Source organism: Equus quagga, chromosome 4 (assembly GCF_021613505.1).
Source record: "Equus quagga isolate Etosha38 chromosome 4, UCLA_HA_Equagga_1.0, whole genome shotgun sequence".
In the NCBI taxonomy this organism is placed as follows: Eukaryota; Metazoa; Chordata; class Mammalia; order Perissodactyla; family Equidae; genus Equus; species Equus quagga.
In genome coordinates, this window is record NC_060270.1 from 78807230 (window position 1) to 78832861 (window position 25632).

Here is a 25632-nt window from a genome sequence, read left to right on the forward strand (position 1 = left end):
ACCAGAGAGCAAAGAAACTAGCAAAGACTACTAGGATTATGTCAGAAGAACATAGGAGCCAAGTTGAATAGCCTCTCACTGGCCAAGATGAGACAGTTTGATCATCAGTAAGAATAGTAACTACAGTTTATTTTGAAACACATCCAATATATTTATATCCATGACTTTATAATGACAATATATATTTTTAAATCCTCATTGGTTATCATTACAGTATACTAGAGAACAAATCTATTATTTTGGAAACTGGTAAAAAAAAAGTGGAAAGAATCAAGTATTTAACCAGGTGTTTCCTGTGTAAACCGTACTTCAGGGTAACCAAATAGTTGACAACAGGTAGTTTCTCTTGATAGAAGTATTCCTGCTAATAAATGCAGAAGGAATGACAGAATATCACCATTTTGCAACTGCTGATGGATTAATGCATCTAGTTAATGATCATCAGTAGCTGCTAACATCACAGAGCAGAGACACACAGATATTATTCCCACCAATGGAAGTACCCAGGACCACCTATGAAGTAGTATTGCCAAAAAAAGTAAATATGAATATGATCATGTCTGCAGATCTAATTACTAATTTACCATAAGCACAGGGGACAGAAGAATCTATAATATAATCAACAAAATCCAGAATGTGAGAGTCTCTGCTGGAAATACAACCCAATTTCTTTGTAATTTGATAAATTACAGGCTCCTCCTTCCCTAAAACAAAAAGGATAATCGGAGACTAGTATAAGTTAAAGAAGGCTAAGAGATATATAGGTAGTTATAATTTATGCACTTTGACTTCTGACTCAAACAACTGTACTTAAAAAAAAGAATCAGGGGCAGTTGAGGGAAATGTAAACCTTAACTGGATTTTGGATGATATTAAGGAATTAAGAGCTATTTTAGGAGGGATAGTGATGTTATGGTTATTTATCTATTTATTTATTTTTGAGGAAGATTAGCCCTGAGCTAACATCTGCTGCCAATCTTCCTCTTTTTGCTGAGGAAGACTGTCCCTGAGCTAACATCCGTGCCCATCTTCCTCTGTTTTATATTTTATATGTGGGACGCCTGCCACAACATGGCTTGATAAGCGGTGCGTAGGTCTGTGCCCGGGATCTGAACTGGCAAACCCCTGGCTGCCGAGGTAGAACGTGTGAACTTAACTGCTGCACCACTGGGCCGGCCCCATTTTTAAATACGGTTATGTTTTTAAAATATTTATGTCTTTTAGAGATACACCCTGAAATATTTACAGAGGAAAGGATGTGATGTCTAGGATTTGCTTCCAGATAAGCTGGAGGAGTTGGGAGAAAATGAGAGGTTTAGATTAAATAAGATTTGTCATAAGTTAACGGTTGTTGAAGTTACATGATGACTGCATTGGAATTGACTATATTGTCATGTCTGCTTTTGTATGTGTTTGAAATTTTCGCTGTTAAAAGCTTAAAAACATTCCAGCTGTGGAAAAAACCTCAATATTGTTAAAAGATATTTTATTGTCCTGGCTTACTCTCCCTTAAAATCTGACTTTCCAAATATCTCCCGCTTTTTAAAAGCAGGATTATCTGTTTATAACTCATGCTCATAACTGTCCCAAGGGAAGTAATGACTTTTTTCCTCTAAAACAACAATGAAAAATCATTTCCTTTCTTTCTTTGTACCTTCTAGAAAAACTGCTTACCCCACATTGAGAACGTAAACATGCCTTTAGAATTGGTTGATGGGTTTTTGGTATGTGACTGAGGAGTTTGTCCTTGGTTCAATGGGAATCAGTAAATGCCCCTTCTTTGCTTTTTTTCAGGTCCTTGTGCACCTGGGACTCCTGACGAAGGAATCTGGATTTAAGATTGCAGAGACAGCTTTCAGCGGTGGCCCTCTTGGTGAATTAGTTCAGTGGAGTGATTTAATTACATCTCTGTACTTACTGGGCCATGACATTAGGATTTCAGCTTCACTGGCTGAGCTCAAGGAGTAAGGAGATTACTTTTCAATTTTAAAATCACAATACAAAAAAGAAATTGTAAACTCTTAAAGCCCTCTATTAGTGTGTAATTTCTTGTGGAGGCAAATGAAAGTGATAATTCACTAAACAGGAGATAAGAAGATTATTTTCAGGAGCTAAATACATACAGTGTGAAAAGGATAATATGTTTTCATTGTATCAACAGGCTCCAGAGGCTTCATAAATGAATGCCAGAAAATTCAAACTAAGGAGCTTATTCTTTGCTATTACAGGTGCTTCCAACATCTGTAGCGTAAAACATTATTGACTTTCCTAATTCCCTGTCTCTTGCTGAAATTCATACCATTCCCTACTCAACATCCAGCTTTCCAAATCTTAAGAGAGGGCAGGTTCCTGTTGATAATTTAATTTGGATAGAATGAATTTCCTGAAAGCCCTGATCCCATCCTTTTTCAGTTAGCCAACTTTCAACTCTGGGTCTGTTAACTCTACCTGGGTTTTCTGTTTCACTCAAGTTTACTTGGAGCTCCAGCCCTCTCTTAATCCCTTTTAGGTTCACACAGCTGGCTAAGCAGGAATGCTTAGATCCTCTTCACTCCTTTTGGATAACTGCCCACGGAGACTTTCCACCCAACAGCCAAGGTGGCATGGTGCAATATGTCAAATGTTCCAGAAGAAATACCTTGAATGAACATTCAGTAGATGGAAAGGGTGTTAATACAATATATGTCCTACCCTATTCCATCTTTATTGTCTAAGACATTGATGGCCAGAGAGGTCACTTGTGTTAGGTGTGAGGTCTGTACCCGATTATGGCAGTGTTGAGAGGAAAGCAATAATATCAGTAAGATAATCGGCTATCGTTTGTTAAATGATTTCAGTATGCCAAAACTGCAATAAGGGCTTGAGTTACAACAGTAGGATCAACAATTATGACGACTATAATATTGACAATGACTATTAACAGCTAACATTTGTTGAGCACTTACTGTGCATCAAATACTAAGCATTTTCCATGTATTATCTTTAGTCCTTAGCACAAACCTGGAAGTAGGTGCTGTTGCTTCCTGCATTTAAAGATGAGGAAACTGAGTTTCAAGCCAAAAATGAGTTGTTCAAGGTCACAGGGAGAATATGTGGGAAAGGCAGAGTTTGAGCCCGCTGTCTGTCTGACTTCACAGCCTGTGCTCTTGACCACGGTACTACATTGCTCCTTTCAGATTTGGATTAACCTCAGGTCTTCTGAGCCCTTAATCACCACCCTTGTCCTTTTGCATCCTGCCTCCTGTGGCCTTCCTCCTGCTTGCTTTATAGCACGTTGGATACACAGCCTATGAAGTGGATACAGTCGGACTTTAGCAGTCATTCTTCCAGTGCCTCCTCTGGGCTGGTTCTTGGTATGGGATATGCAGAGATGACCTGCATGTGGTCAAGGAGATGCCAATCTTTTGCTAATTACAACTGATACATTGCGTAATAATTACATTAATTGCAATGTGATTAGTACTAATTGAGGTGTGGGTGCCAAAAATGTAAGCACAGGCAGTGCAGAGGCTGTGCATATTGTTCACCACTGTGTGTTCAGCACCTAGAACAGTACCTGGCACACAGTGGGTGCTCATAACTACTTACTGAACGAATGTGTGAAGGGATGAGTGGATGGGTGAGTAGGTAAATAGAGGGAGTTCTGTTGGTGCACCAGGGACATTACTTTCTTGGGAGGTCAGGAGAGGCTTATTAGGAGTCTGTCGGGCATAGACTTAATTTAGTGGTCAAGGGGAAGGGTGTAGAGGTTTTTAAGCACTGGTGACAGGGCCTGATATGTTTTATTTAAGATAAGCATGGAAGCAACATAGAGCAGGGGTTCTCAAACATACCTGCACATTAGAATCACCTGGGGATTTTTGTTTTAAGCTCCCCAAAGCCCAGACCATATCCCAGACTAATTAACTCACAATCTTTGGGGACAGGATGCAGGCATAAATATCTGTTGATACTTCCAGGTAGTTCCATTGCACAGACAAGTTTGAGAACCACTGAAAACAAGGCGGAGCAGGAGTCAGCAAACAGTGGCTTAGTGGGCCAAATCTAGTCCTCTGCCTGTTTTTGTTAATGAAGTTTCATGGGAACACAGCCACACCTGTTGTTTATGTATTATCTGTGACCACTGTCGTTCTGCAACAGCAGAGTTGAGTAGTTGCAACAGAGAACGTGTGGTCTGCAAAGATGAAAGTGTTGAAAGTATTTACTATCTGGCCCTTTACAGAAAACATTTTCAAATTCTTGGGAACAAATTGGTTATATGGAACCTAGCCCTTCCAGAAGCACAGAAGAGAAAGGTGCCTGAATCAGTGGCAGGATGGAGCTATAGAGCGGAGTCCTGTTTATGATGCTTGTTCTCTGAAGTAGAATGTCCGTCATGTGGGGAAGGATTGTTAGGGGTGTGAGCAGAGAGGAAAGGCATCAGTGATGCTCAATTTCTGGGTGAGTGGACATACTGTTAGCAGTTCTTTATTCCCACCTGTGAAGTTGGCATATGATCAAGTATGTTGGCTCTCTTTGAGTACACGGGTATGTTTAGACGGATGGATGGATGGGAGGAAGGAAAATGAAAACGTGTAAACTGTAGTGCCAGTTCTGTAATAGTCTAGTCAGAAGGAAAAAATTTACATAAGAGAAAAAGTTAGGAAACAGTATAAGACAATATAGAAAGAAGTTTGTAGAAGCTAGAAATGGAAGACATTTAGGAGGTCAGTAAGGACTGGAGTAATGACAGACTGGGAGAAACTAAGGGTCACTGAGTATCTGTAAACCTTAGACACTTGCTATTCAATACCTCATTTAACCACCTGAAGAATCTGAGAGGTTGCTCTCTTATCATCTTCTCTGTGTCCAGTTCTGTTTTGTTGTGTTTTTTTTTTTTTTTCTTTTTGAGGGTGAGGAAAGATTCAGAGAGAGTGAGTAACTTGTCTAAGATCTCACAGCTGTTAGATAGTGAAGATAGAATCAGACACAGATCTTCCTTGGTTTCAAAGGCTGTGTTTGCATGCTACCATTTACTTTTGCAAGAGTCGAAATCAGTGCTCTGGCTGGGCCTTGTAGGATGGGCAGAATTTGGATAGGCAGTGGATTGGGAATGGCCATGCCATCCTCTCCGGTAAGGTTTCTTGGAATGTTTATTTGCCTATTAAAGTTGGTAAGTGTAGTACCTTGCAGTAAATTGTTTTCTTTTTTTTGTCTTTTCTGTCCTTTCTCTAGAATAATGAAGAAGGTTGTGGGAAACCGATCTGGCTGCCCAACTGTAGGAGACAGAATTGTTGAGCTCATTTATATTGATATTGTGGGACTCGCTCAATTCAAGAAAACTCTGGGACCATCCTGGGTTCATTACCAGTAAGTGCACCTGCAGTTCTGAAGTTTTTAGAGCTTTTTATTTTTTAAAAAAGGTTACATGGTTGCAGGTAGGAAAAAGCTATCAAATAGTATCTTTTGAACTATGTGGAGTGTATTTCTCATTCCTAATTGAAATTCATATTCTCCACAGTAACTTTTTACTTTCAAGCGCTGTTCATTATTTTCGTTGATTTCTGTTAAGAATAGAAAACAAGTGTCCAGCCTCCTTTTTACCTTCCCTAATACTTGTTAGCATTCCTCTCTCAGTATGCCTACACCAATCTCATCTGTCTAATTAAGTAACAATTTTGGTAAAGTACGGACAGTGTCGTTTCTTGTGTTCCTTACGTTTGAGATGGTGACTCATTTCTTGTCCCCATTCCCACATTAGTATTCTTGTCATTTTTTGGAAGAGAAAGCTGGCAATACCTTGTCTGGAAGCTGGGATCCTACACTTTTTTAAAAAAATTTTTTATTGAGTTAATGATAGGTTACAAGCTTGTGAAATTTCAGTTGTACATTATTGTTTGTCAGTCGTGTTGTAGGTGCAGCCCTTCACCCTTTGTGCCCATATATCCGACAGAGGCTTAATATCCATAATATATAAAGAACTCACACAAGTCAACAACAAAAAATTAAACAACCCAATCAAAAAATGGGCAGGAGACATGAGCAGACATTTCTCCAAAGAAGATATACAGATGGCCAATAGGCACGTGAAAAGATGTTCATCATCGCTGATCATCAGGGAAATGCAAATTAAAACTACACTAAGATATCACCTTACACCCATTAGAATGACGAAAATAACTAAAACAAATAGTAACAAATGTTGGAGAGGTTGTGGAGAAAAAGGAACCCTCATACACTGCTGGTAGGAATGCAAACTGGTGCAGCCACTATGGAAAACAGTATGGAGATTCCTCAAAAAATTAAAAATAGAACTACCATATGATCCAGCTATCCCACTACTGGGTATTTATCCAAAGAGCTTCAAGTCAGCAATCCCAAAAGTCCTATGCATTCCCAATGTTCACTGCAGCATTATTTACAATAGCCAAGACGTGGAAGCAACCTAAGTGCCCGTCAACAGATGAATGGATAAAGAAGATGTGGTATATATATACAATGGAATACTACTCAGCTGCAAAAAAACAAAATCGTCCCATTTGCAACAACATGGATGGACCTTGAGGGAAGCCTCATGCTTAGTGTGACTACAGTGCATGTGTCACTCTGTGCACAGTCTGTATTATTTAGCAGAAGAGCTCACTGTTTCCCTGGGTGTGACTTTGGGACCATGATTAGTATTTGAAATGACTTTACGTGGTACACAAGCCTGTCACTGTCATTGAATTATGTAATGAAGTTTATTGATCTTTCGATTTTGTTTGTCTTCCTGAAAGACCTTAGTTTGGTGCTCTAGAGCTCCAACACTTCTTTGAACATTTGCATGCATTTTTAACAAAATAGGACTAGCTGTACGTCTCAGACTTCAGCAGGCAAAAGTATCTACTTTGAATTTAATAATACTTTTTCAAGAAGAGTAGTATGCTTTTTTTTAATCTTCCATTTATTGCAGCTGATACTGGCTTTTATTTATGGTTTATAAAAGTTTCTGATAAATTTAAATAAGCATTTTATTTAATGGTGTCAATGGTACATAAACTTAATCATGAATTTAGTACCAATTTTACCAACTAATAGTAAATATTGACCTACAGTTTGAATGAACTTCCTAAAAGAACACACTTGAAAATCTTACAGTTAGCACAACGTGGAAATCCTTCCATGTGTTTCTTTTCTGTTGTTATTGGGTAAAGAGATTTTTTGATGTGTTCTCCTAACTCAACCAATAAATGAGTCCTTGATGGCCAGAACTAGGTTTCTCCACTTTATGTTAGCTTATACTTTAATATTATTTAATGTCCAAGGTTATATCAGATTGAAAGTGTTTTAGAAATTCAAATGAAATGAAAATTCAAAATATTAAGAATCTTCTCCAAAACACAGAGGGGAAAAACGCCCATTTTGTAGAATTTCCTTGCAATTTTCTTTCCAGTAGCACTGATTTTCTCACTGGGCAATGAAACGCTCATGGGCAGAGAAAGGGGATTGATCGAGAAGAGACTTTGCACTTTTCATTTCCTTCTCAATATAGTCTCATAAAAAAGCAAAACAAAAATCTTGTTTGGGGCCAGGATAGCATTCTACCTTCTGCATCAGATTTTTTCTGCTTTTTAGTTGTTTTTTTTCCCTGAAATCTTCACGAATCACAGGCCATCACGTTTTTTCTCAGTTATGTAGAAGTAACCATCTTTCTTCTTGGTTACTAAGCCATGTAAGCAAACAAACTTTTTCTTCTTAACTACAGTGCCAAAAAAAGAAGGAAAGGCAGAGCTGTTGTTCCCTGGCATTTTGTGATTGGCTGGCATCTGATAAATGTGCAAAAGCAACTGGGCATTATGGGCATCTCCAGACTCACATATCCTCACCATTAAGAAGGGCTATTTGGATGGAAAAATATTCTCAGTGGTAGTGTTTAGGTCAATTAAAAAAGGACAATTTCATCATTAAAATGGTTACCGTTGATTGCTGTTTGATTCCTGTTGGGTGAAAAGGCACCATCTCAGAGGGGGTTTTATGACAGTGTAATGTTTATCCCTCCTTTCTGTCATAAATCATCTACGGTGGTGATATTAGCTAGTTAGTGACTCTGTGTCAGCGATATGGCAGGAAATCTGTAGTATGTTAGCCCTGCCATCTTTATGGTGTGATGAAGTTAAGATTTCATCAAAAGGCCGAGCAGGTCCGCTGGAAAGTTTCTTGCCCATTTCTTCCCCTTTTGAAGATTAGAAATTTTCAGGGCTCTCTGTATTCATATCGGTAAATGGTATGAATTCCATTAAATGTAAAGTTATCATCTGATCTTTCATTTAGGAGCAAACCCTTGAGTCCTGTTGAACTTGGAAAAATATGTCTAAATTCTGTATAATTTATGTCTGGACCCAGGAAATTCAGTTAAACATTTATTAAATACTTACATGCACTAGTATACTGCTGGGTACTGCAAACTCATACTCACTTTGCTTCAGATGAGGTCTTAGCTGCGCCTTGAGGACACACAGGAAAGTGAGATAAAAATAGCCCAAGATACATACCATGTTTTACATCAAACTCCAAATTAGAAAGTAGGTCCTGACAAGGAGGTTGTGAGCATCCATCCCGTAATAGTGTGGCTTAGAGCACAGAAAATGTTCCAGGAGTCATTTGGCATTGCTGTAGTGACTTCTGTTAGGAGGAGGGCAGCTGCCGTAGGCAGCAAGGCAAATATCTTTTTAAGTCATCAGTCTGTTCCTGATGCTCCAGACACAGAAAAGACATTAGAGCAACGGCATAAATATTAACATCACAAACACAGTTCCAAAGCACGCAGACGTTGAAAGTGATTGAAGAAGGAAAACTATAATGTTGAGCCTCCCGTAGACAGAGATCAGTCCCCTGCCTCTGGTTTATAAAACCAACCCAGATAAGCTAAAAAGTAGTTCCCAAACCAAAGCTTCACCTATAAGGATGTGGAATTACAAGTTTCTGAGACATGCAGTCATTTTTGTCTTGTAGCCTTCTGTCGGGCAGAAGCCCGGAGTCACATGGCTTACATCTAGGCACCATGTAAAAGGTCCAAGCTTTCAAGAGTTTGGCTCCTACCAGGCAGCTTTACCCATCAGGGTTTGTTTTAATTATCTAAATTAAAAATAACACTAGTAAAACTCCAAGTTAAAAATAGTCACAAACCAAAGCTGGAGAGGAATATAGTCTGTCAGAGTCCATTAATAAATAAGTGGAAGGGGCTGGAGCCTTTAAGGCAAAGGTTCCTTATGAGGAGGGCTGCCTTTTCTCCTGCTGTGCCTGCAGAGCTGTGATCTTTGAATCTCAGCTCTGGTCCTCTGGCAGGAGCTGAACCTCGCACAGCCCCACCTGGCAGTGTGTGTCCCTCCTTCTCCTCCTGCCTCCTGTCACAGCGACCTTCTGCAGAGCTGCCGCTGTCATCCCTGCTGCTTTCAGAACACTGCCATCTTTCTCAGAAGAAAATACACTGGCTCCAACCAGTTGCTTTTATACCTTATTTTAAAATATGAGTTAGAGTTAATTAATAGGAGTTTTTAAATTGAGTTTTTAATTCAGTTAAGGGTTTTTAAATGTTAAGCTATATTTAAAAAAATAAGTTAGGGCTGGCCCAGTGGCGTAGTGGTTGAGTTCTCACACTCTGCTTCAGTAGCCTGGGTTTGTGGGTTCGGATCCCAGCCACAGACCTACACACCATTTGTCAAGCCAGCTGTGGTGGCATCCCACATACAAATTAGAGGAAGATTGGCACAGATGTTAGCTCAGCAACAATCATCCTCAAGCAAAAAGAGGAAGATTAGCAACAGATGTTAGCTCACAGCCAATCTTCCCCACCAAATAAATAAATAAGTTAAATGGAAATGTTTTTTATTAAGAGAAAAGGAATGCAGAGTTATTCGAAGAGCAGGTAAAACACGATTGGTCATTTCCTTGGGTCCCTAGCTTTCTTTTTCCTGGACTGTGGGCTCCATTTCTGTCCTCCTGTTGGCTGTGAGACTGAAGACATGTTCTTGGTGTATTGTGAAAATTGCTCCTGTGATGATAGCACATTTGTTGAACGCCAGACAGAAATCCCGACAAGGAAACTCTCTCTGTGGCCAGCTTGTATTTCACTTGGTGGTCATGGCTCTCCCCCCTTCCGCCCTGCCTTCCCTCTTTCTTTCTCCTCTTCCTTGTCTAGACAGAGAGTGGTCATCTCTGATGAGAAAATCATTATGCTAAAATGCTAATTTACCATTACTCTTCCCGGGAAATCCCATCTGGTGTTAGGACTTTTTTCTAAACTTCACATTGACATAAAAATTAAAAAGTTGGAAGAATGACTTCTTAATAGTGGAAAAAGGAAGAAAGAAACTGAGCCAGATACTTGAAAGTCATTGCTAGCATCTGATTCTAAAATGAGGGCTTTAATCTTTACTTACTTTTATGTTTGTTGGTCCACTAAGAGCCATTCAGAAGTATAATAGAGCAATTTTTATCAGCTACTCACAAGCCAAATTTCCATCAATGTTTTAAGAAGGAGTGATGAAATAAATGTAACCAAAATCAGTAAATTCTGTTTGAGGATTGATTCCTTTCTTCCGGTTGGTGGTTCTTTGTGTCCTCTAAAGCAGTGCTCCGCAGGCCCTTTCTGTAAACGGCCAGATAGTAAATGTTTTAGGCTTTGCAGGTCATATGGTATGTTGCAACTACTGAGCTCCCTTGTTATTGTGTAAAAGCAGCTGCAGACAAAATGTAAACAACTGAATGTGGCTGTGTCAAATAAAACTTTATTTTTGAACACTATAAATTGAATTTCATAGAATTTTCATGTCACAAAATATTCTTTTTATTTTTTTAACCATTTAAAAATCTTTTGCCCATTTTTCAATTGGGTTGTTAGACTTTTTGTTTTTGAGATGTATAAGTTCTTTGTATATTTTGGGGTTTTTTCTTGAGGAAGATTAGCCCTGAGCTAACTGCTGCCAATCCTCCTCTGTTTGCTGAGGAAGACTGGCCTGAGCTACCATCCGTGCCCATCTTCCTCTACTTTATATGTGGGACGCCTACCACAGCATGGCTTGACAAACAGTGCCATATCTACACCCGGGATCTGAACTGGTAAACCCCAGGCCGCTGAAGCAGAACGCGCGCACTTAACCGTTGCGCCACTGGGCTTGCCCCTCTTTGTGTATTTTGGATATTAACTCCTTGTCAGATACATGGTTTGCAAATATCTTCCCCCAATTGGTAGGTTTTTTTCATTTTGTTGATGGTTTCCTTTGCTGTGCAGAAGGTTTTTAGTTTGATGTAGTCCCATCTGTTCCTTTTTTCTTTTGTTTCCGTTGCCCAGTCAGACATGGTACTTCAAAATATGCTGCTAGGGCCAGTGTTGAAGAGTGTACTGCCTATGTTTTCTTCTAGAAGTTTAATGGTTCTAGGTCTTACATTCAAGTCTTTAATCCATTTTGAGTTACTTTTTGTGTATGGTGTAAGATAATGGTCTACTTTCGTTCTTTTGCGTGTGGCTGTCCAGTTTTCCCAACCCCATTTATTGAAGAGACTTCCCTTTCTCCATTGTATGTTCTTGGCTCCTTTGTCAAATATTAGCTATCCATAGATGTGTGGGTTTACTTCTGGGCTCTCAGTTCTATTCCATTGATCTGTGTGTCTGTTTTTGTGCCAGTACCATGATGTTTTGGTTACTATGGCTTTGTAGTATATTTTGAAATCAGGGAGTGTGATACCTCCAGCTTTGTTCTTTTATCTCAGGGTTCCTTTGGTTATTCAGGGTCTTTTGTTGTTCCATATAACTTTTAGGATTCTTTGTTCTATTTCTGTGAAAAATTTTGTTGGAACTCTGATAGTGATTGCGTTGAATCTGTAGATTGCTTTAGGAAATATGCACATTTTAATTATGTTAATTCTTGCAATCCAAGAGCACAGAATATCTTTCTATTTCTTTGTGTTTTCTTCAGTTTCTTTCAACCATGTTTTATAGTTTTTGGTGTACAGATCTTTCACCTTTCTGGTTAAGTTTATTCCTAGGTATTTGATTCTTTTTGTTGCAATTGTAAGTGGGATTGTATTCTTAATTTCTCTTTCTGCTACTTCATTGTTAGTGTATAGACACTCAACTGATTTTTGTATGTTGATTTTTATATCCTGCAACTTGACCGTATTCATTTATTATTTCTAAAAGTTTTTTAGTGGATTCTTTAGGGTTTTCTATGTATAAAATCATGTCATCTGAAAATAGTGACAGTTTCACTTCTTCCTTTCCAATTTGGATCCCTTTTGTTTCTTTTTCTTGCCTGATTGCTCTGGCTAAGACATCCAATGCTGTGGTGGAACAAGAGTGGTGGAAGTAGGAATCCTTGTCTGGTTCCTGTTCTTAGAGGGATGGCTTTCAGTTTTTCTTCATTAAGAATGATAGTAGCTGTGGGTTTGTCATATATGGCCTTTATTATGTTGAGGTACTTTCTTTCTATACCCTTTTTATTCAGAGTTTTTGTCATAAATGGATGCTGTATCAGACATTTCTCCGAAGAAGATATACAGATGGCCAACAGGTGCAGGAAAGGTGTTCAGCATCATTAACTATCAGGGAAGTGCAAATTAAAGCTACAATGAGATATCACCTCACTCCCATCAGAATGGCTATAATTAACAAGACAGTAAACACAATAAATGTTGCAGAGGATGTGGAGAGACGAGAACCCTCATATACTGCTGGTAGGAGTGCAAATTGGTGCAGCCACTAAAGGGAACAGTATGGAGATTCCTCAAAAAATTAAGAATAGATCTACCATATTATCCAGCTATTCCACTGCTGAGTATTTATCCAAAGAACATGAAAACATGAATGTGTAAAGATACATGCACCCCTATGTTAACTGCAGCATTAATCACTGTAGCCAAGACTTGGAAGCAGCCTAGGTGCCCATCAAAGGATGAATGGATAAAGATGATGTAGTATATATGCACAACGGAATACTCCTCAGCCATAAGAAACGATGAAATCCAGCTATTTGTGATAACATGGTTGGACCTCAAGGGTATTACGCTAAGTGAAATAAGTCAGAAGGAGAAAGTCAAATACCATATGATCTCCCTCATAAGTAGAAGATAAAAACAATGACAATCAATCACATAAAGACAGAGACTGGATTGGTGGTTAACAGAGGGGAAGTGGGGGAGGGAGGAGGGCAAAAGGGGTGATTAGGCACACATGTGAGGTGATGGATTATAATTAGTCTTTGGGTGGTGAACATGATGTAGTCTACGCAGAAATTGAAATGTATAATGATGTACACCTGAAATTTATATCATGTTATAAACCAATGTTACTGCAATAAAAAAAATTTAAAATAAAATATATTTAAAAATACAAAGATCATTCTTAGCTTATAGGTCATATAAAAATTGGTGTAGAATGGTTTTGACCGATCTTGTTCTAAGGCTTTGGTGGAAAAGCCAAATGACACATCTTTCAGTTTCACTTCTTCAGGCTCTGGGAGAAAGCAATAATGTTCCTTTACCGTCAAATACATAAAAGTCACCACTGCCTATTGAGCGGGATTCTAAGCTTTACCTAAAATCAAACACATACTCTAGTTAGTTGATGAAACTCTTGAATGGTTGTTGAAAGAGATAAGGCATGCCATGTGTTTTAAGCAGAATAAGACCTCCATCTTAGTCTGTTTGGACTGCTATAACAAAATACCACGTCCTGAGAAGCTTATAAACAGCAAACATGTGTTGCACGCAGTTCTGGATGCTGAAGTCCAAGATCAGAGTGGCTGCATGGTTGAGTGAGGGCTCTCTTCCAGGTCTCAGTCTTCTCTTGTGCCCCTCACATGATGGAAGGAGCTAGGGAGCTCTGTGGGAGATCTTTTTTTTTTTTTTGGTGAGGAAGATTTGCCCTGAGCTAACATCTGTTGTCACTCAATCCTCTTTTTTTTCTTTTGCTTGAGGTAGATTGTCGCTGAGCTAACATCTTTGCCAATCTTCCTCTATTTTATATGTGAGATGCCTCCACAGCATGGCTGATAAGTGGAGTAGGTCTGCGCCCAGGATCCAAACCCATGAACCTGGGTCACCAAAGCAGAACTTTAACCACTGGGCCGAGGGGCCATCCCCTGGGGCATCTTTTATCAGGGCACTAATCCCTTGGGCCTCCACCTTCATTACCTGACCACCTCCCAGAGGCCACACCTCCTAATACCATCACCTTGGCAGATAAGGATTTCAACATATGAAATTTGGGAGGACATAAACATTCAGACAACCTCTAAAAATGGTAGTTCTTCGTGTCTTCCACGGTTGTTCATTGGGCACCGCTGTATGCTCTGCCCTGGCTAGGAGTACAGCCGTGAACATGGCAGTCCACGATTTCAGCTTTCACGGAATGTTTTATTTCACTGATATTTGAGCGATCTCTGTGATTTTTCAACTAACCTGAAGCAAATCCTATCTGCTGGGTGATGGCCGAGACTCTGAAGTCACAGTGGAGATGTTTGGTATCCAAGCTATGCTCAAACCTCTGACTTCCTGCCCAGTAGCGTTTCTAATTAAAAGCGATTTGTCCATGTTTGATAGTCCTGAAGGAGGGGTTAAAGCTTTTCCTTTTTGAACTGTGGGTCAAGGTTGTAGCTTTACCCACCATGCTTTCTTCTTTCAGGTGCATGCTCCGAGTTCTGGACTCATTTGGAACCGAGCCAGAGTTTAACCATGCTAACTACGCCCAGTCTAAAGGCCACAAGACCCCATGGGGAAAGTGGAATCTGAACCCACAGCAGTTTTATACCATGTTCCGTGAGTATTCGTACTTCACCCTGCTTTGCAGAATGCTGCCAAAGACAGATGGGAAAAGCAACGGCCTGGCCATGCATTTGGGGTTATGATTCTCAGGGCCCTTATAGCTGTAGAAATGTGTGCTTTTGAACCTTGCCCTTAGGAATAACTGCATTTTTTTTTAAATTGGAATTGAAAGGCCATGTGAGCATCTTGTGAAAAGCCTTAGAAGTGTTCTGGAAATCAATGTTCTGTATGAAATATCTATCACCAGAACCCGTTTGCGAGAAGACTTTGGGCCGACTTTGGATTGGCAGGCACTACGCACGTTTCATGCCACACAGATGCTGCTTAGGGTCCACTTGATTACTGATGAGGAATGAGGTCTTCCATGTCCATACATTTTCCAAATAATTAAATCTTAGTGATTTAAGCATCAAACTTTGTAGAGGAAAAAGTTGGCCTTTTTCAAATGGAACTGTTTTAAACTCTGTTTCACACTTTCCTGACTTCTTAAACACTGGGCGCAGATGGAAATCACCTTCTCTTGCTCACGCGATGTTGTTGTCACCAATGGCAGTGACTGTTTTATGGCGTGATGCAGTGGGCACACTCAAAGCTGATGCCCTGCCCCACCCCAGCTCTAGGTTCTCGGCGTTTTTCTGTTTCTGTAGGGTTCTATGCCTACGTTCACCATTTCTTCACTGCTGCTATCAGATCACCTGCCTTGAGCCTCATTTCATTTATAATTTGCTGAGGACTGTGAAGCCAAACACCAAATTTGGCAGTATTCATGCCAAAGATAACTATATTGTGTAAGTCACTGGACCTTGGGGATGAGGTGAAGTCCTGTTGTGGAAATGATAGCCCACATGAGTTAAACAGTTCATTTGGATGCTAAGGGTGGAGAATTCCCATTTTCCTAAGTTATCAGAATGATTTTAAATCCAGAAATTTTGATCTTAGGATTAATCAGAGATGTGAATCTGTTTGCTTTGTTGAGCTAAGACCCTAGGGACCCCTGCCCTGCCTTTTCCCATGTGGTGGCCCCTCCTCCTTGTATGCAGCCGCCTGGAGATGACCCTTTTCTCAAGTTCACTAAATGTGACATCGAGCACATTGGCCCAATCCTTAGGTGTAAGGTTTGAGAAGGGAGAATTAAGAAGGGCTATGGCCGGGGGCTGGCCCCGTGGCCAAGCGGTTAAGTTCGCGCGCTCTGCTGCAGGCGGCCCAGTGTTTCGTTGGTTCGAATCCTGGGCGCGGACATGGCACTGCTCATCAAACCACGCTGAGGCAGCGTCCCACATGCCACAACTAGAGGGACCCACAACGAAGAATATACAACTATGTACTGGGGGGCTTTGGGGAGATAAAGGAAAAAATAAAATCTTTAAAAAAAAAAAAGAAAAAAAAGAAGGGCTATGGCCGATGGGGGAGTGATTTTAAAAATCATCTTGGGGGCCGGCCTGGTGGCACAGCGGTTAAGTTCTCACGTTCCGCTTCTGCAGCCCGGAGTTCACCAGTTTGGATCCCGGGTGTGGACATGGCACTGTTTGTCAAGCCATGCTGTGGTAGGCGTCCCACATATAAAGTAGAGGAAGATGGTCATGGATGTTAGCTCAGGGCCGGTCTTCCTCAGCAAAAAGAGGCGGATTGGCAGCAGTTAGCTCAGGGCTAATCTTCCAAAAAAAAAAAAAATCAGCTCGTGTTTAAATCTTGTTTTTAGCTCAGATTTGTGCGTGTGCGCTATATGCATCGTAAACATTATTATTGTTCCTAGAGCTGTTTCCTACTGCTGTTGCAACCAGCCCCTGGGGCATGGTTCAGAGAACACACTCATATATGGCGTGTGAGGTGACAGATGGCTGGGCAGCATGGCGAGGCATGGTCAGAGTTGGCCTTTGGTTTGACTTTGCTGGGTAACTTTGACGGTTGGGATGAGGTGGTACAAAATGGCCTAGGACGTGACCCCTGTGTTACATCAAATGAAACAGAATGTCAGCTCTGTCCAAGTGGCCTAAACTGACTGAGTGATGTGGTATATGTGTGCGTTCCATGACATGGTATTTACCTATATCCAGTGAGTAAAAACAGGAGTCCTTTCCAGAAAGTATGAAGTTCTTTCTTAGAGTGTTGGAATTCAGAATCCCAAAAAGCCTGTTTTGTTCTCCTCAGATAGAGGATTTCAGCAGTGTTGGTTGATTGAATTGAAAGAAATCTACTGTTTAAAATATAACTAAAGATGAAAACGTGGGTTAATTCCTATTATCCTGGGACAGGGATAAGTTTCCTAATGACTCAGAATTCAGAATCAGGGGGTAAAGTTGATACATTTGGCTACCTTTAAAAAAAAACCAACTGTATGTCAAAAACAATAACAACAAATAACACTATAAGTGAGTTCTACCACAGAGGGTTAATATCACTAATATATAAAGAGCTTCTAAAATTGAGAAGGAAAAGTTCCACAATCCGATAGGAAAATGGCAAAAGCTATTACTGGTTCTGAGGAAAAAGCAATTTATTACCACAAACATATGAAAACATGTTAACCTCACTCACGATGAGAAGAATACATTTTAAAATGGCGCCAAGATCCCATGTCCCGGATATCAGATTGGCCCATGTCTGACAGTTTGCTGGCAAAGCTATTCCAGTGGTGAGGCTCAGGGGAACCAGTCTGTTCCCATCCTAGTGGTGAGAATGCAGTGTGGTACTACCCCTGTGAGAGGGTATTTGTCACAGTCTGGCAAAACTACCTGTGCATCTTTCCTTTGACTGAGCAAATCACATCTAGGAATCTATCCCAAAGATGCATGAGCGACAATAAGAAATGCCACATGTGCAAGGCCATTTATGGTGGCCCTCTTTGTAAAAGGAAAAGACTAGAAATAACCCTAGTGTTCATAATAGGGGACTGAGTGAAGAGCGTGGTTCACTGATAGAGTGAAGTACTAAGTAGCTGTGCAGGGATGAGGAGGGTCTCCTTCTCTGGAGGGAGATATCTAGAACATGGTAAGGGATAAAAACCAAGGTGCATGGGGCCAGCCCCATGGCCTGGTGGTTGAGTTCAGCACACTTCGCTTCAGCAGCCTGGGTTCAATTCCTAGGCGCAGACCTACACCACTTGTCAGTGGCTATGCTGTGGCAGCAGCCCGCGTACAAAAGAAAGGAAGATTGACACAGATGTTAGCTCAGGGCGAATCTTCCTCAACAACAACAACAAAAAAAAGCAAAAACAAAACCCCAAGGCGCAGGGCAGTGTGAAGAGCTACTCCTTTCTGTATAAGAAAAGTACGGAGGAGGAACACGTGTGTATGTTGGTGTATATAAATTTGCTTGTATTTTCAAAGAAACACTGGAAGAAAGAAATAACAAGCTGATGAAAATGATTAGCATTGGAGGAGGGGTGTGCAGGGACGGGGGTAGAAAGTAGACGTCTCTTGATGTCTCTGAGCCTTACTTTGACTTTGGAACCATGTAAATGCTGTACGTAATTTAAAAAGAAAAATCTAAAAGAAAAAAGCATTCACTAATAATTGATTGAAAAAAATGAAACGAACAAACCTAGTGATATATCAGGTTGGTGTTAATCTCTCACATAGAGAAAATAATTTTTTCAAGTGATCTTAGAATACAGTCTTTGGACTGTACATTCATAGTGGGAAATGTTTATGTTGTTATTTGAAACTATTGCAGGTTTACTGTAGGAACCAAGATTTTCAGTATACAAGGGAAGAGTACTTAAAGAATTCAAATAGACTGTATAACCTTCAGCTTCAATAGGAAATATTAATATGAACTTATTTTTTTCTCTTTAAAACAAATGTTTCATAGCTCTGTATTTTGAAAAGGATCGAAAGACAATTCAGTAGCAATGAGTATCCATAGCACTCCGATTGGGATTCCCTAAATACCTTTCCCACTAAAAGGAACCTCCTCCTAGGACTAAGAGCTGATTCCAGGTCTAGGGCAGGAAAGGTTCAAGATGGGACATCTTGTCATGCCAGAAAGCAAGGAAGCTGAGAAGGACCACAGGATGAGTCAGAAGGACACAGGAGGGGCCAGCTTCGTGGCCGAGTGCTTAAGTTCAAGCGCTCTGCTTTGGCGGCCCAGGGTTTCGCCAGTTCGACTCCTAGGTGTGGACATGGCACTGCTCATCAAGCCATGCTGAGGCGGCCTCCCACATGCCACAACTAGGAGGACCCACAACTAAAAATACACGACTATGTACCCAGGGGGCTTTGGGAGAAAAAGGAAAAATAAAATCTTAAAAAACAGAAAAGAAGGACACAGCAGCAAAAGATGGGGTAGTTTGAACATCAAAAAGGATAACGACTGCAGTGGATTGAAATCAAACCAATGACAAATAATCCATGAGTCCAAGATGACACTCCAAATGAGTAAGCCTCCAAATGAGAAAAACCCACAAGATCAATCGGTCACCTTTGCAGGTTCCTAGGACACCACTTCATTATTCTGAACGATAAAGGGAAAGAATCCAGCTTTGATCCTGATTTTCTAGGACAAATTGTATTTGAAGATAATCAAATAGTTGCTGAGAGAAAGTTGTTAATCATGGAGAAATTACAGCTAATAAATGCAAAAGGAATAAAGAATTAGAAAATCAGCATTTTAAAACTGATGAGACCATGGAGCAGGGCAAGAATCATCAACGGTTGCTCAATCCATCAAGTTACAGGCTGATGGAAAACTTCCTCATGGATGAGGCTGCCCTAGTGGACGAAATGGGGAAGTGAAGCAGTTCGAGACCTTTGTTGTGTTGAGATGTGTCAACTGGAGAAAGTACAGCAGGAAACAGGGACTCATGCCTGCACCTTGCATTCCAGAGCCTGCCCACAGAGAACTTGGGCGCATCCTCAAAGAGAGTCCCTTCCTTCCTGCGTGACAAAGGAACGGGGTCCAGTCCAGCCCTGTTGTTCCCACAGAATCTTTCATTTCCTCCCCCTTTCAGTAAATGTGGCTATTCTGGTGGTCTGAAGGGGGGGAAGACCATTCCTTTGAGTATGCGATGAAAATGTCAAAATTTTATTTATTCCATATTAGTTTTTTAACAATGAGACAGATTCACTACTGCTTAATATATGGGCTAAGAATAATCATATAATGTATAAATATTAACGTGTTGTGGGTGTACTTAGATTGTGTTCTTCTGATGGGGTGCACAGTGAAAAGTTTGGAGACTGCAGAAATAGAATGTTGTAGAATCAAATCTTTGAGTCCAGCTGTCCTATTATGAGATTTAGCAGTGTTCTGGCACATATGGCGTGCAGAGAGAGCATAGGGAAGGCCAGTCAGAAAGGGCCCAGCAGGAGGATAAAGAGAAGAACGCACCATTTGCTGAAGCATCTTTAGGAACAGTGAAATATAAGATACAGTCGTGTGTTGCTTAACAACAGGGATACATTCTGAGAAATGCATCGTTAGGCCATTTCATCGTGCGAACATCATAGAGGGCACTTACACAAAGCTAGATGGTATAGCCTACTACATACCTAGGCTATATGGAACCAACTCTTATGGGACCACCGTCGTATATGTGGTCCCGTTGACCAAAACATCGTTATGTGGTGTGTGACTGCACTCCTGACCAGAATGCATTTGCTCTCTGTACTATGCAGAGTACTATGCTTCTCACTTTAAGCCTGCTTCTATTTCTCTTCTAACTCACTTCCTCATTCACTTGGTGGTGTTTCTACAAGTTCAAAAGCCTGGTTTGTCTATTATTTTGTCCCAATTCTCAGAGTTTCGCTGGAACATCCTCTCCGTGTATTCTGTTTGCAGTGGGACATCTTGTAGGTGTCAGCATGGAGTATTGCTGGAAGCTTCCCAATCAGCTTCTACAGGGACCAAGTGGGCAAGCAACACTAAGGCCATTAGACTAGATCTCTTGAGTGATGGTTTTTTCCAGGAAGCTGAGAAGTCTGCTTGTTCCTCCCTCAAGGCAGGGACCTGGTTCCTGCTTTCACCTCTTGTCCACACTATGGCGTGGCCTCTGACCTAGGCACTAAGGCCTTCCTCCTGCCACCAGAGTCAGTTTTTGAAAGCCCAACTTGAACCAGGCCGTTCCTCCTAAAAGACTGTGGTACCTTCGCTTTGCCCACAGAGCCAGGTCCAAAATCCATAGCAGAGTATTCAAGACCCTCACTTCTCTGACCTCAAGCCCCCCTGCGCTTCTCTTCCCACAACACATCCCTCTCCAGGTCCTGACCCAGCCTGACCAGACAGCCTGTTGGCCTCTGAAGCTGCCACCCAGATTCCTCACCACTCTGCCTCCTTCAAGTCATCGTCATAACAAAATTTTATTTTTTTCTTGAAGACTCTATTTAAGTGACTTCTTCCATCTTTCCAATCAAATTAAAAAAAAAGAATAACCCTATTACAAAAACAAGGAAAGCCCCTCCTGTACCAAAAAAGGCTCCCGTACCCTAATGTAAGCATTATCTTTTTCATGAGTACATTTTTACATAGTCGTAACATATGTACTAAAATTCTGTATCTCCTTTTTTTACCACCTAGTATATCATAAATATTTTCAAAGCTCTACTTTTAAAACCATCGTTTCCAAGGCTTTTTTATAGTCCATCAAGTGGCTAGCTCCCAATTTGTATTTATTTTGGGATACTTTTGTTATTTCTTGCTGAGAATTAAAATGTCGCTTTTTATGGACTTGACCCAATATTTAGGCATTATTTCAGTGGCGGCCTTTCGTCTGCTGTGCCTACCGCTCGTTCTGAACTCCTGAAGTCACTCTTTCTTATTTTTCTCAGTCCCAAGCAAGATGCATTACACCTCAGTAAACGAATGAAGGAAATCTGCCCACACAGAAAAATGAAACAGAGACAACGTTTGCCTATACCATTTACAAGAAAAAATAAAACCCTGAAGTCATCCACTTCACCTTGAGTTATCCTGTATTTTGGAAAGTTCTAATTATCTGCGTGGCACCCTCTTTCACAGCTTCATCTGGCTGACGTAAAAAGATCAGCAGTGGTAAAGCATCTTTATCTAATTGAGCGTTTTCCTCTTTTTCCCTGGAGCCTATGGCTGAAAGTAGCAAGATGACCAGACTCCTCGTCTCTGGTTTCACCCAAGTTTCGTCTCAGACTTACGTTTACATCCTATGGTTGAAAAGTTTCAGTAACGTTTAGTAGTCTGCTTAACAACCTCATTATTCATAGCACTGTCATAGGACATTTCCTATTCTCTAGGAAAAGCCTGTTTGTATTCGTTTATTTTTATTTAATAATTAATTTTTTGAGGACCTGCCACATTTCAGCTGTCATTCACAATACGAAGAAACCAAAGAATTCGCCTTCTGGATGCTCGCATTCTGTAGTTATTGTCAAGGCTGGGGAATATTCACTGTCTCTTGGTGCGTGTGGAAATTTAGGGCAGAAAAGACAGGGAGCTGACAGGGAGTTGAGTAAAGAACAGATTGGGGATTCCGAGTATATATAGCTGCGTGGATCTCTTAGGCATCCTGTGTGCTGTGTAGGGAATCCTCTGTTGGTTAAAGGATGTCCGTTTACTTGTAATTTAGAGGGGAGAGACAGAGGGAACAACTCACTCCACCGTGATGCTGACGTCACTCCCCCAGATGGGGGTTCTGGAGGGGTCAGTTTCAAGCCTGCCCATTTCATCCTCAACCACTTCCCAACACAACCACAGGTTCTCTGTGATATCCATATTCTCTGTCTTCTTTTGTCTGGAAGCCCCTGTCCCTCCCTTTCTCCCCACCACCCCCATACACACCCTGCTCATCCTTCAGGGAGGTGTCGTGTCCTCCGGGAAGCCTTCCTCCCCTGAGCCAGACACTGCTGCTCTGCAGCTCTCGCAGCACCTATGTTCCAGCCCCAATCCCACTGTATGAGCCCCATGAGCATGATCACTGCTGAGTCCTCAGTAGCTGAAGTGGTAACCTCGTTGGTGATAAATATCTGTTGAATTAATGACTAAAGAACAAACAGACCCAGGTTTTCCCCAACTACAAAATGTAGTTAATTAAACATAGATCATGACACTCCCGTGCTCACAATGCCATAGTGTCTCACTGTAGGGAAGGACAAATCATCCCAGTGAAGTGGCCTCAAGGTCCCCGGCATGGTCTGGCTCCACTTCCTGTCTGGCCTCATCTCTTACTGCATGTGTTGTTGCTCACTGCTCTTTAGCCTCCTTGCTGTTTCTTGGATGGACCAGGCATGCTCCCACCCCGGGACCTTTGCATTACTTGTTCCATCTTCTGGAACATTCTTCCCTTAGACTTCTGTATCACCTCCTTCAAGTCTTTAACTCCAATGTCACGTCAGTGAGACTATCTCTGACTATCCTTTTTTAAAATGCAACTCCTTTCTCCCCTAACTTCCTACGCCCCTGCCCTGCTTTATTTTCCTCCATAACTATATTACCACCTAGCATTTATGCTTCACTTACTTTGGTTTATTTTCTTTTTTCCTACCCTGGAAGCTGAGGCATGTATTAGTAGGAGTTTTGTCTGTTTTGTTCATTGCTGAAACTCAGACCTGAAGGATGCCTGGCACATAACAGACATTCAGAAAATATTGATTGATTGAATTAAACTGGACAGTAATCGCTGTTCTATTTTTCGTCCATGCAGCAATGTAGGGAAGGGTAAGAAGTGTGGTATAAATTTAAGATGACAGAAGTTTCTTGGGACCACTGGCCTCACGTTGCTCTCTTTTGTCTTCCCACGGAACTTATTCACGTGGTTGGGCTTTCAAGAGTTCTTCAAATCATACTGGTTGTCCTTGTCATTCAAATCAGACTAGTTGTCCTTGAATTTCTCCCAGGATTGGGGGCTCACAGTCATGCTTATTTGCATGATCAGGTTGGAATAGTGGCTCGTAGACCAAAACTTTTGCCTAAACAAATCAAGAACTTTAGAAATGAGCCAGTTCCCTTTCATGCAAGTAAATGACAAGCCTGTTGGCTTCAACTTAGGATCAGTTGTTTCCGTGTATGATTTTATTTTTAGGGCCTGACAATCAAAGGAGCTATTTGTGATTCAAACTGTCTTTTTGGCCTTTAGCTTGGATCAGGAGAACCCCTGCCTTTTACTTCTGTGCAGACCAGTGAGTAATAGGATCAGCCTTGCAATTTCTTCAGTCTGAGTCTCAGCCTTCAGGAGTGATGTTCTTCTGAGGAGTCCAGTCTCTTCTAAATTGCTTTTTGACACTTGAAAAATTTACTCTGGTGTGCCTTCTGTCAGCAGTTCAGGCACTCATCTTTTCAACTCAACTGTACATAATAGTTTCCCTAGCCTGCCTGCCTTCCCAGTCTCCTCTCTGTCTCGCAGAGCTTAGTATCGCCACCATTTGGAAAAAAATCAAGTTTTGGTAAAATTCAAAACATGACATCACTATGTATGTACAGTTTTTAAAACCAAGATTACTTCTTGTGTGATGTAACTTTATTTCTCAGTAAAGTTGTTTCTATCGTGTTGGTTTCATCATCATCAGAATCAGCATCAACATTGTGAATGCCATGAATGACAGCAGCCAATTTTCTTCCTTATTTTTTAACAAAATTTTTCAAATATACAAAAAAGGTGAAAGAAATGTTCAATAGAAACCCACAACCTAGACTCTACAGTTAATAGTTTGCTTTATTTGTTCTACAACATATCAGTCCTGATTCTTTCTTCTCTCTATCAATCCACCCTTTATTTTGTGTTGCATAAAAGAACACTTAATCTGTAGATGTTTCAGCATGACATCATTAACTAGAGTTCAATATTGGTCACCAAACCAGTTGTGTTTCTTTCTTTTTTATTTGTTTATTTATTTACCATCTGTTTCTTCAGCTGAATGTAAGCACAGTGAGGGGAGCTCCATTCATGCTTATCTTGTTCTCTGGTATGTCCCTAACTCCTAAGTTGTTGCTTGGCTCACAGTAAGTGTTCAGTGAATGTTCTGGATGTTAAATGAATAAATAATATTTAGAAGCCTGTGATGTTAGAATTTTAAAAGTCTGTATCACTGATTTGTTTGCCTTCTCCCCAACATCTGCTTTGTGACCTAGATAAAAAGATATGTTAATTTATTAATTCAGTAAATATTTATTGAACACCTACAGGATTCCAGGCCTGAACTAGGTTCTGGAATAGTGGTGAGCATCTTTGGCTAATGATGAATCCCAAGAAGAATGGGCTTTGGTTTTGGAGTTTGTTTGCAAGGAGCGTGATGCTGGAGGTAGTTTAGGCATGGCTTCTTCTGCTGGTAATGTCGATCTACCTACAAAGTTATTTACACCAGTTAATTATGCGTTCTTCATTGGCTTCATCAATTGTCCGTTCAATATTTTCTCAATTCGTGCCATGCTCTGGGCACTGCGAGACTACATGTAGCCTGGCTCAGTCCTCAAGGCGCATGTAGTCCATTAGCGGAGACAGTGATGTGTAATCAGAGCTTTAATTCTTCATGATTTAAGAGGAAAGGTCCTTACCCCAGTCTTCGGGAGTTAGGGAATCCCTCAACCAGGAGGTGATGGGAGCTGAGACTTACAGGGAGGAGGAATTGAGAGAGATGCCAGATGTATGCCAGCATGGGATAAGGTAAAAAAACGTGGCATTGAGAAACTCCAAGTAGGTCAGCATGGAGCAGAGGTCCCGGTGGGCCGGGGACCTGAGGTTAAACTGGAATGGTAGGTGTGCTGGGCTCTGCTTCATCCTGAAGGAGCTGAAGGTTTTCAGCAGGAAACTGCCATAGTTGTGTATTTGTTTCAAAGAGTACCTTGTCAAGCAACAGAGGATGGATTGGAGTTAGGGAGCAGAGAGAAAGGAAGAAGGGCAAGCCTGGGGGTATGGAGACTACTTAGAGATCCACTGCAGAATTTATGAAG

At 40.9% G+C, this 25632-nt stretch overlaps 1 protein-coding gene across 5 annotated transcripts in view; it reads left to right on the top strand.

The window, feature by feature from the left end:
• MGAT5 (alpha-1,6-mannosylglycoprotein 6-beta-N-acetylglucosaminyltransferase) overlaps nucleotides 1-25632 on the top strand; it is a 328832-nt gene that overhangs the window by 203726 nt on the left and 99474 nt on the right. For all 5 annotated transcript variants that reach the window (XM_046658448.1, XM_046658446.1, XM_046658445.1 and 2 more), the window contains 3 exons: nucleotides 1795-1964; nucleotides 5215-5349; nucleotides 14639-14772. In XM_046658448.1, coding sequence (XP_046514404.1) covers nucleotides 1795-1964; nucleotides 5215-5349; nucleotides 14639-14772 — 439 coding nt within the window. The remainder of the gene's footprint in view (nucleotides 1-1794; nucleotides 1965-5214; nucleotides 5350-14638; nucleotides 14773-25632) is intronic.